The sequence below is a fragment of the Hippopotamus amphibius genome, chromosome 14 (genome assembly GCF_030028045.1).
Source record: "Hippopotamus amphibius kiboko isolate mHipAmp2 chromosome 14, mHipAmp2.hap2, whole genome shotgun sequence".
Classification (NCBI taxonomy): Eukaryota; Metazoa; Chordata; class Mammalia; order Artiodactyla; family Hippopotamidae; genus Hippopotamus; species Hippopotamus amphibius.
In genome coordinates, this window is record NC_080199.1 from 57,372,181 (window position 1) to 57,384,359 (window position 12,179).

The 12,179-nt window shown below is 45.0% G+C and overlaps 1 protein-coding gene across 4 annotated transcripts in view; it reads right to left on the reverse strand.

Annotated features, from left to right (window-relative positions):
- Positions 1-12,179, reverse strand: part of ENOX1 (ecto-NOX disulfide-thiol exchanger 1) — a 562,092-nt gene that overhangs the window by 152,601 nt on the left and 397,312 nt on the right. For all 4 annotated transcript variants that reach the window (XM_057707750.1, XM_057707751.1, XM_057707752.1 and 1 more), the window contains 2 exons: positions 2,741-2,914; positions 1,279-1,485 (listed from right to left, as the gene is read on the reverse strand). In XM_057707750.1, the coding sequence (XP_057563733.1) occupies positions 1,279-1,485; positions 2,741-2,914 (381 nt within the window). The remainder of the gene's footprint in view (positions 1-1,278; positions 1,486-2,740; positions 2,915-12,179) is intronic.

The window sequence follows — 12,179 nt, forward strand, 5'->3', positions numbered from 1 at the left end:
TGCAGGTGCCCTGCCAGGTGCTTAATATCCATTATTCTGACTTATTCCTCCTAACGATCCGATGAGGGAGCACTGTTCCTGTCTCGATTTTGCAGATGAGAAAACAGAGGCTGAGAGAGAGGTTGTCTTGCCCGAGGCATGTGAACCCCAATGTCATGCACTTAACAGAATCCCCAGTTGTCTAACAGATTACTCTGATGCTGTAGCTCAAGAGGTGGTGAGAAATATGTGTGTTGTAAAATATTTTTATTCTGCGTTTTGTCTTCCATCTCCATTTTGGAATACTTTCAGGTTTTCTTTTCTACTTTGTCAGGTTTTATTGGAATAAGGGTTTTAATGTTCTCCAGGTCACTATCTAGCTCAGGAAAGTCTCTGCAGTACTGGAATAACTCCAAGGCTTCTAGGGTTTGCAAGACAATTTCACGGCAATAGGGGCTGACTGCAGAGTTAACCAAACCTGGTAGTAATGTTCAGATTTTTTTTTCCCCTATACTTTTCTCACTTTGTCCCACTAGCTTTGCCTCCAGAAGAGGGAAGTGACGTACAGAGTGACAGACTGAAATATGCAGATGGAGACAGAGAGGGAATGGCAGTGGGTTAAATCTAAAAAGACGTCCTTCTAAAGCCATGTATCAATACCAGCTCCGCGATTCTTAGATTTGGCAAAGGCCTTGCTGACACACTCCATACACGTGCTCCAACACCCACAGGGTGAAAGGCGGCGTTAGGCCTAATTTCAACATCTGTAAGAAATCTCCCTCGTAAATGGCACCAGAGAAGCAGGGAGGGTGGGGCGGGCTTAGCCAGGCTAAATGCACTAACAAGTGGGCAGTGAGACTGGGCCTCCCCTGCAGGCCCGAGGACCACTTTCTGCAAGGCACTCACCTTGATCTGGTGCCCTGGTGTCTAGAAAGCGAACCACTTCTGAAAAACTGAAATTATGCTGAGAGAGGCCTTTATTCCCCCCGAGAATTACATCCAATAATAACAATGGCCCTCAGTATTCATAATATTGCTTCTCATCTAATAAGCACTTGAGAACATTAATTAGAACCTCAATGGAATTCCTAAAGTCTGGATGGTGGGACGCCACGTCTACCGCAGGGAGGTGCGTTCACAGACTTAACAGGGAGCTTCTGGCAGCTGAAGGAAAGGGCAGAATTCTTCCCTTTCCAGCCCCAAGCTGTGAGGACTTTTATTGTGCGTTAAGGAAAAAGGGAATATGCTCATATTAACATCACAAAGCGCTGAGAAAACCCCTCATGTAATGCAAAGTACCAGAAAGGTAAATGGCTTTATCAACCATGAACTCCTCGGCAAAGCGAATGTGACAAAAATTCTTCTTGCTTTTCCGAATCGCTGTGATGTCACCGCACTGCTCAAAGACTTCTTGGATGACTTCCTCAGTGGCGTTTTCTGGTAACCCTCCAACAAACACGGTCTTACACCCAGGAGGTCGTTCTCTTGTGGAGGGAGGTGGAAGATCTGAGAATCACAACAAAACACAGGGTTTTGCCTTGTATTTATTTTCGCTCTTTTTTTTTTCCCCTTTCTGGTTCACCTGGAGAAAGTCAAACTCGCAGACTAACTTTCTCCACTCTGAGTAATGATGAATTTTTAGAGTGACTGACACAGATGGCGGGCTGTGCTGGTTTTCAGTGCCTGTCTCCTCCTCCTCCCCACCTTTCTTTACGTTCTGTGTTCATTTCTACAGAGAGTGGCCAGGCTCATCCGTGGACAGAGATAAAGCAAATGTTAGCATAATTTCATTTCTCCTTCATAATACAGAGGCCCAGAAAACCGGAAAAAAAAAAAAAAGACTTCACTAAGTACAAAGCATGATGAAATGACAACATGATGAAAAACCCAGGCTCGTTATCTGCTTTGTCTTGTTGCAGAATAATGGAGCGGCGAGGCACAACATGGGCGGAGCCTGAAAGCCGGCACCGTACTTACTTGGCTGGGAAACACCGGGCCTGAAACACCCCCCCCCTTTTTTTTTTTTTATTATTCACATTTAAATGAGCAAAAGACTAAATCTGAGGGAGGCTGTATAAAAAGATAAAATGTACACTGTCATAACATTTTACCTAGTTTATATGTAGATTACTAAAGCAATCTTCTGAAAAGTCCACTTTAAAAAGGCAACACTGATGAATAGGAATTAAAAAAAAATCCCAGCTATTTAAGCCCATAAACTTAGTATCAGAGGCTAAATTAAAAAAAAAAAGACTGAGCTATTTATTTCATCAAATGTATGTTTCCTTCAAGCGAATGCAATCTGGTCCAGGAACTCTGAGAGGCAACCTTCCCCCCCCCCCGGCCCCCACCCTCTCCACCACCAAACTGCTAACTGCCAAATTAATTCCATTTTCCATCTCGCGAAACGCATTTCGGAGTTTCTCTCCCACATTTGGGAAGATGGATGGACGTGTTCACATATTTCACACTCTGATCTGCAGCAAATGCTAGACTTCATTGCGCGCAAAAAGATTCTTAATGCTGGCTATACATCCCCAATCACACACGCTCCCCTGGTGATGGCAGTGTAGCTCCCAGAGAGTCACAGGGACCCATATATTTGTTCTCTTCTAGAGACAAAGGACTCCTGTAGAATGATCCCCCTTCTGTGTACCTATGTGGGAGAACTTTGAGTCGCATCCGAAAATGAATGCAATAATACATTAAAAAGGAAAGAAATTAAATTGATAATCAAAATCATCTCACAGATATCACTTACTTGGATTCTGAGGGAAAAGAGTACAACTTTTGCAGTGGATTATTTCTTTGACGACAGCCACTTCCGTTGGCGGTGGGGGTGGTACCAGCCCCAGGCCTGGTATCATTGGGTTAATAGGGGTGATGCCAGTCATCATGTTGAGACCCGGATCAAAGCCTGGTACACAGATTGAGTCTGTAAAGTACACAAGACATCATTTCAGCTGAAGGATCTTAAATCGGTTCTTGTTACTTTTGCTGTCTTCCCGCAAAAAGATGATTGGACTTTATGCTTCCTATTTTTCAGGAATTTCTCCTGGTATCAACATAGCAATATAGAAAGCTATTCCAGAAAGGTAAAGAGAAGATAAAAGATGAACTTAATGCTACATGGAAAGGGAGTTTCATCATTTAAAATATTAGCATGGCAGAACAGAACACAGCATAGTAACGTGGAAAACCATGCACCATGAAGTTTTGCTGTTACTGTGAATGCAATTTTCTGTTTCTTAACTTTGATGTAGATGTGACTGCCTTAGGACCCAGGATGTGGGAAGAATATCATTTAACACTGAAGTGCCCAGGGAATCCAACTGTCAACCTGGGTTTCTCAGAAGAGCCTTCTGACCCAAGTGACCTAGATTTAAGAAAGTTCAATTTATACGTGCATGCTGTGTAATGATGCATTCAGGTCCAATCTAACCTATTCCCCCCAGGAAATAAAAAACAGAGAGTGATAATAATTACTAAGGCTGGGTTAGATACATGAGGGCATAAAATTAGCTATACACATTTTTGAGTTCTATTAGATAATCACACTTTCTGCCTATAATTTAGTCAGCAAATAATTGACTGCCCTTCTGAAATCTTTATTTGTTGCATAAAAAATACAGCTTTATGCTCTGCATAAAAAATAGAAGGGCACAAAAAGGATGGGTTTTCCGATATAAACACTAAATTTTTCTTTTGTGTGTGTGTGATAGTAAAGTAAGTCATTTCAAAGGTGATATATAGGGTTTTTTTTAATTAGTTTAATTTTTTTTTTAATTACTCTTTCTAAGAGTAGGGACTGTTAAGAAGTACTGAGTTTTTAGAGTAGTTGCAGATCCCTCTGTTGAGAATTTTTCTGTTTTCAGAATAACAGATACTCTCGCTGGTGGTGTGGTACTCTTCCTAGGTAAACAAACAGCAGCAGTGATGCCCGTAGCAGTAGCCATGGTGACCCTCCACTATAGTCCTCAAGGGTGAAGTTTCCTTCTCTTATTTTCCTTTTCTCCCCATTATTCTAGATCATTCCCATTCTGCCCTCCCGCCCCCGCTCCTTTGTGGTTCTCACGTCCAGCCCTGCCTTAGGCCCCTGCGTGACCTCACTCTTTGCTTACCTGTGCTGAAAGGTCAGATAAGCCCAGAGGCAGGTGAAATGACAACTACATGCTTTGTTTACTAAGACACTCCAGGGGACGCAGAAGGATCAGCATTGACTTTTCCTTTCTAGGAGGAAGTTTATTATAGCTTTCCTCAGCTACTGTGGGGATTTCCACTCTTCTGGGTTGAACAGAATAGGCAGGGTGATCCTGATTTAAAACCCCAAGAGGACTGCTGTCCCATTTAGGAGGAAATCCATTTAATTCGACCTCACACCAGCCTTACTTCAGGAAAATGAGGTGGGGTTTGGGGCTTGTTTTTTGGCTTTTTAAAGAAACCCTCAATGTAAATGCCAAATAAGCATTCTCTTTCAAAGCAGTCACCCTGACATTCGAGGTGCTTCTTCTATAATTATGGTTCTCAGTTTCTTCGTCTCTCACATGGGGCTTTTGAGTGGATCATTTCCTGGAGCACCAGCCTCCTAGACACCAGGATTCTGCACTGATAATTGATCAGAGCAAAGTGAGGTACCAATGACATAAAAGTTTGGAAGTGACAGAGGCAGGACTGATACTTTGCTTATTTGTTCAAAATCTTCCTTGAGTTTCACAGGTCTTATTCCCATTTCACAGCTAAAGTAATCGAGGCTTAAAGCAGTAAAGTGAAATTTCCAACATCACAAAGCAAACACATGGCAGAGTCAGAACTTGGGACCTGGACTCTGGCTCCGGATTCAAACATGTCTTTTTTAATCTCTTCAAAGTTTTGCACCTAGAATGACCCAATTTGATCATTCACCTAATACATATCACTACCACAAATGTACTCCACTCTTCAAAACACATCAAGATGTAGCCTTCTGATCTGGATGCCAATTCTAACGGAGAAGTTCCAGAATAGAATGGCTTCCAGTGTCATCACTGAAATACCACATTGGCTTCTAAGGGGAATATATCAGAAACAGAAATATTGACAATGGGGATATTGCCATGCTGATGTCTTTACTTAATTTCATTCCATACATGAGATCTGCCTGTTTCTTTCCTGGCCAGGCCTTTACTATTGTTTGCCAACACAGGGTGATTTAAGGCTGAAATCACTCAGGACTGCGAACCCTGAAATGAGAGCTCCGTGAATTATATTATAATAACCAGATGTTTCCCAAAATGAGACGAGAGGCTCGGCTCTTGTGTTCTCTTTTAGTTGTAGCAGACTTCTGTTTTATTTCCAAAGGCCAAATAAATAAATAAATCTTCAGAAATGGGGACAAAAGATATTACTCTTGAGCAAATATTTGAATACACAGCAAGAGTTATTTTGCTTTTTCTGAGACATTACTACAGAGAGACTGTGGGTTTAATGAAATCTGCATGGTGAGTGCAGTAGCTTGAAAAGAGCTTAGCAAGGAATTAACACATAAATTATGTTGGACCTCAAAAGATCTGAGATTCAGTATTTGAGAGGAAGAAGTGGGAAGGATTAGACTTTTTAAGAAAAAGTATGAACCCATTACTTTTTAACAATATATGAACAGATGAAAATTGTTTTCCCAAACAGCACAGGAGCCTATTATGGGCTAACGCGTTAAAGCAAATGCACAATTTCTGAAAGTCTGAAACGAGTGCACAGCAAGACAAAGGTGAGGAGAGAATGTACATTCTGAGTCCATTCCTTGTCCTGCTTAGAAAAGCTGCCCCCGTGAACTTGAGAGACGGTGGGCTCCAATTCCACTCAGGGAAAAGAGGGAGGAGGCAGACAATGCAGCTAGAAAGAGTCCAATTAAGCATACAGTAGAACGTTCTTCTAGAAACTGTACTTAAACAAGAGGAAGCGTTACTTATTGCCGAGACTGCGGCCCTGTCCAGTTCCTCTCTGTGTGGCCGGCTGCATGCACAGGGCAGCGAGGCTGAAGCTCAGCAAATGTTTCAGTTGTCTTTTCCCAACTGGACAAGACAAAAATAGAAGCAGAAATCCTGTGGACTGATTCGCAGTCCAGTGTTTTATCAATTAGATGAGCGTTTTTCAGAGGGCAGCCTGGGACTTTGTGTCCAGGGCTTTAGAGGGATGGCAGTTGAATTCATTCATTCATCCATTCATTCACTTGACATTTGCTGGGCACCTGCTATTGCCAGGATCTCGAGTTACAGAGGAAAGAGTAACACCTTCATCACTTGGGGAAATCACAGGGTTTGAAGAGCGCATAAAGGATGAGGGCCAAACTCAGCAGAAGGGCTGAGAAATGTGGACGGAGGCTCAAAGGACTAAAAGAGTCGGCCAGGAAGGGATCAGCCAGAGGGCAGCCTGATAGGCCAGGAGAATTCCGAATAATCATTCAAGGCGACAGCACGGTGAGCCCATGACCGTGTGGCCAGGATGTACTGAGGGGTTGTGGGAGTCAGATCGGAAGGGATCTCGCCATTCAAGCTAGTGTGTCATCACTGGATGGAAGCCACTGAAGGTCAGGTGTCCCCCCCACCAGGCCAGAGCCCCTGTGCTGTGCCCCCTCCATCCCTCCTGCTCCATCTCGTCTGCTGCCCCTAGCAGTGGCTTGACCCCTTTCTGCCCTTTCCAGGCAATGCCTCTGTAGGGAGTCTCACAGTTAAGAAATAGGTCCCATTTGAAAGAAAGGCAATAGAGGCCTGTCTCTGGTCAAGGCTGGATAGAACCAGCTTAGGCGTGGGCTGGACTGCAGCTGAGGGCACAGAGGTAAGCTGTCAGTGCCAAGAATAAATGTGGCCTGGAAGGCAGGACACAGTGTTCCAAGAGAATAATAAGAGGAAAGAGGCGGGAATCAGGCCAACTGGTAGCATTCTAGGTCTGGTGATGGGTAGAGATCATTCGCAGCAGACAAAACATGAGGCTGGGCCAGCCAGTTTTGCCAGGAGACTCTGTTCGCAGGTTACAGGGCCTGAGCCACCCTGGTCCATGGTTCTGACTCAGTCCAGGGGGAACTGGGGTTTGGAAACAACATTATGGGGTCACAGGTCAAGAAAAACTAGGCAATCTAGCAGATTACCTAAATTGGGAATCAGGCCAGAAAGTAAGACAGGCTCCAGACACCAGAAGCAAGGCCTGGGGTTTGTAGGAGGAGGCAGACAGCCTGGTTATCCGTCCTGGAGCGCAGGGAAGAGCATGACCAGGTCAACCCAGCTGGGTGCTGAGTCCCAGGAGCAGGGCTCTGGGGTCCCCTTCCTCCTACCTGAGGTCCAGATAGGACCTCAAGTCCAGAGAATGCCAGGCATGTCGGGGTCCAGGACCCAGGACTTGCATAGGCAGACACAGGATGGTGGGGTTCCGACAGACTTGCAGTAGCTCCTCTCCCTTCTCCAGAATTAGTGACTCAAAATGTGATTTGTCGTCACTCAACAGAGAAACCATGTGATACTCGAGGACATTCGTTTCCTGGAAGTTTAGGATGGAGAGACTTTTTCACAATGGTTTCCCATTGCAATTGACAAGCCCTGCTCTTCTATAAAATCAGTAAAGTTCATGCCCTATTAAGGTAATGCTTTTTCCATTCCGTGTCCTCCTTTTCTTTAATATTCTTAAAAATCATTTCATGATCAACAAAGAAAAGTAGTTTCTAAAACGCTGATCTTGAAGTAAAAGGACGTGGGCATAGGCGGGTGACCATAGGCTGGACGGTTTCTTAACCTCTCTGGGCTTCAGTGTCTTCATCAGGTAAAGGTGAACATGAACACTTGACACGCTACGTCCATGTAATGGGAGCATCGGAGAGGACACTCTGCAAGAAAGCCACATACTGATGGGCAAGGGCCCAGATCTGCAAGCAGACATCCTGTGGTCAGGACTCTGGGTCTCCCACGCTGGCTGTATGACCTTAGGAAAGTTAATTAACCTTGTTAAGCCTCATTTATAATATCTGTAAAATGGGGATAATCATATTTAAATTGTAATATTCTTGGGTGGATTAAATAAAAACCCAAAGTGTTTAACCTAACTGTCCAACACATGGTAAGTATGCAACAAATGGTAACAGTTACATACAACATTAATATGTATTTTTACATCTATTTAATGTAACCTTATATAAGTTTGTTATCAACATTGTATACACAGAAAAGATCATCATGATGATGTATTTCATTTGACAAACAGTTGAGGGCCTACTAGGGCTGGATGTCTTGCTAGGTACTTGCTGAAAGCAGCAGCCTAGTGGCAGAAACAACGCAACAGAAAATGACAATACAGTGTGACGACAGTTGTGGAACATTTAAATAAGATGTGCTATGGAAACACAGAGAAGGAAATAAGTCTGGGGACAGGGGGTGTCATGGTTTAAATTATGTCCCCTGAACAGATATGTTGAAGTCCTAACTCCCCTGGTGCCTGGGAATGTGACTTTATTTAGAAACAGGGTCTTCAAAGATGTAATCAAGTTAAGATAAGGTCATACTCAGAGTGGGCCCTATCTCATAAGGACTGGTGTCCTTATAAGAAGAGAACAGGCGCAGACACACAGAGAGGACAGAGGTAGTGCCTGGGGTGATATGGCTGCAAGCCAAGGAACACCCAGGACTGCTGACAAAAACCAGCAGCTAGGAGAGAGGTGTGAAACAGATTCTCCCCTAGATCCTTCAGGGAGAGGACAGCCCTGCCAACACCTTGATTCCGGACTTCTCGCCTCCAGAACTGTGAGAGGAGATGTTTCTGCTTTAAGCCTTTCCACTGGTACTTTGTTATGACAGCCCTAGGAAACTAATATGGGGAGGTATTTTCACAGAAGGAACCCCGGAGGGTGTGACAGCTGACCAGGCTCTTAAAAAGGATGGCTTCTAGGTATACAATGGGCGCATAAAGAAGGTGTTTCCACAATATCCTTATTGGGATCATAAACACAAAGACAGTTCTAAATATTCTCTTAGAAGAAATGTTCAAAACCAGCCCCCTGGAGGCAAAACTGCTCTTAGGTTTTCCCTCTGTGAGAAAGCAAACCTTGAAGACTGCCACATGTTTGTCAAGAACAAATCAACCACACAGATTATAAGTTACCATAATAATGTGCTTTATATGGTAAGTGAATGCCTACAAGCAGAATCTTTTAAGAAAGCAGAATTGAAAATGTTCTTGTAATCTTTCCAAAGAGATCCCAGAGTTATGTTTTCCATTTAAACCCAAGATGTATATCCAAAGCGAGCTCCTGGAGCCCTGCTGGGCACACCTTATAAACAAAGACCTCATTCCACCAATAAAGCCCTCTGTCTCCTTCCACGGGGACGTGACGCTGGCAGTTGGAGGAATGCAGCCATCAGCAGCTATTTCAAGTACGGTTGACTTGAGTGAGGAGACGTCCGCCCATGTCTGAAAACGTGACATGACACCAAGTGAAGAGGGCTTTTAAAATTTCTGACCAAAACGGGTGCAGAGAAGAACGGATGGCTAGAGAGGGGTCTGTCAGGTCTTTTTAGCAACCTGCACGTGGGAACCAGATATGTTTTTGAGGGAGCGGGAGGTAAAATCCCATAAAAAGTTCTGGGAAATTCGTTTACGCTGGGGGCCGGGTGATTTGAATTCACTGCTGGAGCAGTGTCTGTACAGAGGCCTGAGCTGTCACACTCAAAGGAAGCTGCTCTGTGTCCCCTGGGGCTGCTGAAACACAATCTTCGGACACAATGGGTTTCATAACCGAGGCGTCAAAACCGTGGTGATGCCAGCCAGGTGGGGAGGGGTTGACTTAGACAAGGAAGCAAAAGACACTGGGTGTTACCAAAGATCGTGACATTTCAAAGCTGAAGGAGATGTGGGCATTTCCTAGTAATACCTTCCTGATTTGGAATTGAGAAAACCGCGGCCCAGAGAGGTTAAGTGACTTGCCCAAAGCAACACAGCTGGTTAGGAGTAAAGCTGGAATTGCATTCAAGGGTCCTACTGCTTCCTCACCAAGCATTTGCAGTGTTCAACGCCTCTCCGTCCTGCCTTCCTTGGGACGCATCTAGTGACAGCACATTCGCTACCTCCCAGGGTGGCCCATTCCGTTTTCTAAGGTTTTCACAATGAGACACGGGCCCCTCCTATGTTGACTCAGGACCTGACATCCTGTAGTTAAATCTGTGGTCCTCAGTCCACACTCCTGGGCTGCACCAGCCCTAATTCTCTCTCCCACCTTTACTGGTCAAATCCATGAAAGAAGCTCATGAGAATACCTGTGTCTTCTCTCAGCCACCCTGCTTCCCATAGTCCATCCACATGCGATGGTCCTCAAAACCCTCCTTTTCTGAGATCTGGGGTTACCCCCAGAAACAGGCCACACAGACGCCAACTGCTCTGATCAACAGTGCTCGCTCCCCTTCTGAATTCTGAACTCTATTTTTTGCTGACTTGGTACATCGTGACTGAGAGACGGTGGTCACTTTCAAACACTTGCTCGGGGTCAGCCCTGTGCCGACAGCTTCACATCCTCTCATGACGCGGGCCTTGCTCCAGTCCCATCATGGCGTTGACATGCATTGAACGACCTCATTCAACTAGAACGCACATGTCTTGTCTCTGCAGGATGCCGTTGTGCAGCTCTGCAGCTAGCACTGTGAAATGAAATAGAAGATTTTGCATCCTGCACCGAATTCTTCCCAATCTTTTTCGGTTCTCCTCCTATCTCGAATGTTCCCTCCCGCGGCCTTTGATGTCTTGTATGACGACAGGACAAGTCTCTCTGTAAGTTCCTGCCCGTTCCAATCCCTCAGCAAATTTTTCCTTGCAGGTCACACTCAGCCACAGAAGGGGAGAGGATCCCCTTAGAAAAATCCATTTAAACGCCTTCCCCCAATATTTATTTCTTCTGGATGCTTTGTTATTGATTTCCAGCTTTGAGGGCCACTGCCGAGTCTCATAGCAGGTGGGGTTACCCCTATTTCCTTGTGTTGGAAGCGCGTGCTGGGTTCTTTTCCCTGCCCTGTGGTCTCCCGCACCCTCTCACTTGTTTCTATGTCTTTTCTGAACGTTCTCCGTGGCAAACTGTTTATGGTGTCCATGGCATCCCTCCTGCTCCAGTCTCATTAGACACTCTTAAGCAGATGAATTAACTTCAGGGTTTCCCTATTTCTTTCTTTGTTTCTCTGACTTTTAAAAAAATATTTCATTAATTTATTTTTAAAATTTTTGGCTGCATCAGGTCTTTGTTGTGGCACGTGGGGTCTTCGTTGTGGCATGTGGGCATCTCTCTAGTTGTGGTGTGCACGTTTTCTCTTCTCTAGTTGTGGCGCATGGGCTCCAGGGCACGTGGGCTCTGTAGTTTATGGCATGTGGGCTCTCTAGTTGAGGCATGTGGGCTCAGTAGTTGCAGTATGTGGGCTTAGTTGCCCTGCGGCTTGTGGCATCTTAGTTCCCTGACCAAGGATCCAGCCCGCACCCTCTGCACTGCAGGATGGATTCTTTACCACTGGACCACCAGGGAAGTCCCCCCTGTTTCTTTTAATGGTACTTGCCCTTCCTCTCAGTTCCTAGTTTGAAACGTCCGTAGGAACACACATCTAGGGTGGGCCTTTCAGACAGACCTACCCTTGAAAGATTTTCTACACCATCTTTTTCCTCCCCATTGCTATTTAGAGTCTCACCAGTTCTCATCTGGAGTACTGCATGGAAAAGCCTCTTGGTGTGCCCAGAAGCTCCTGTATCTTCTTCCCTCTTCTCCTACTCTTCCCTCCACCCCCACCCCCCACTCTCCCCCCATCCCCTTCTCATACCCCTGGACCTGGGACCAGCCAGCGATGTTCACGGGAGACCCACGAGAACAGGCCCTAATTGGGGCCTCTAAATTACTTCTTTCAAACTTCTATTCACATCCCTATCTCATTAGCCGATGATTAATTTTCTCCCTGTACGATGTTATGTGACTTCGTACAGCAGGGCTGTTACATAATGATAGGGAAAAAAAGGACCGAATAGGCTCTTGGTGTTCTCTGCTTTGTCCTCACTGACAGGCTCGTGGCACAGAAGCAGAAAGCAGAGGCAAAACACTATTGAATCTTGAGAAATATTTTTGAATATTCAGTCGAGCATGTAAGAAGCACTCTTTAATTTTTACCCATCTATTTATCCATTTATCTGCCTATCTTTCCAAGGAGTGGGGACACTCCAAG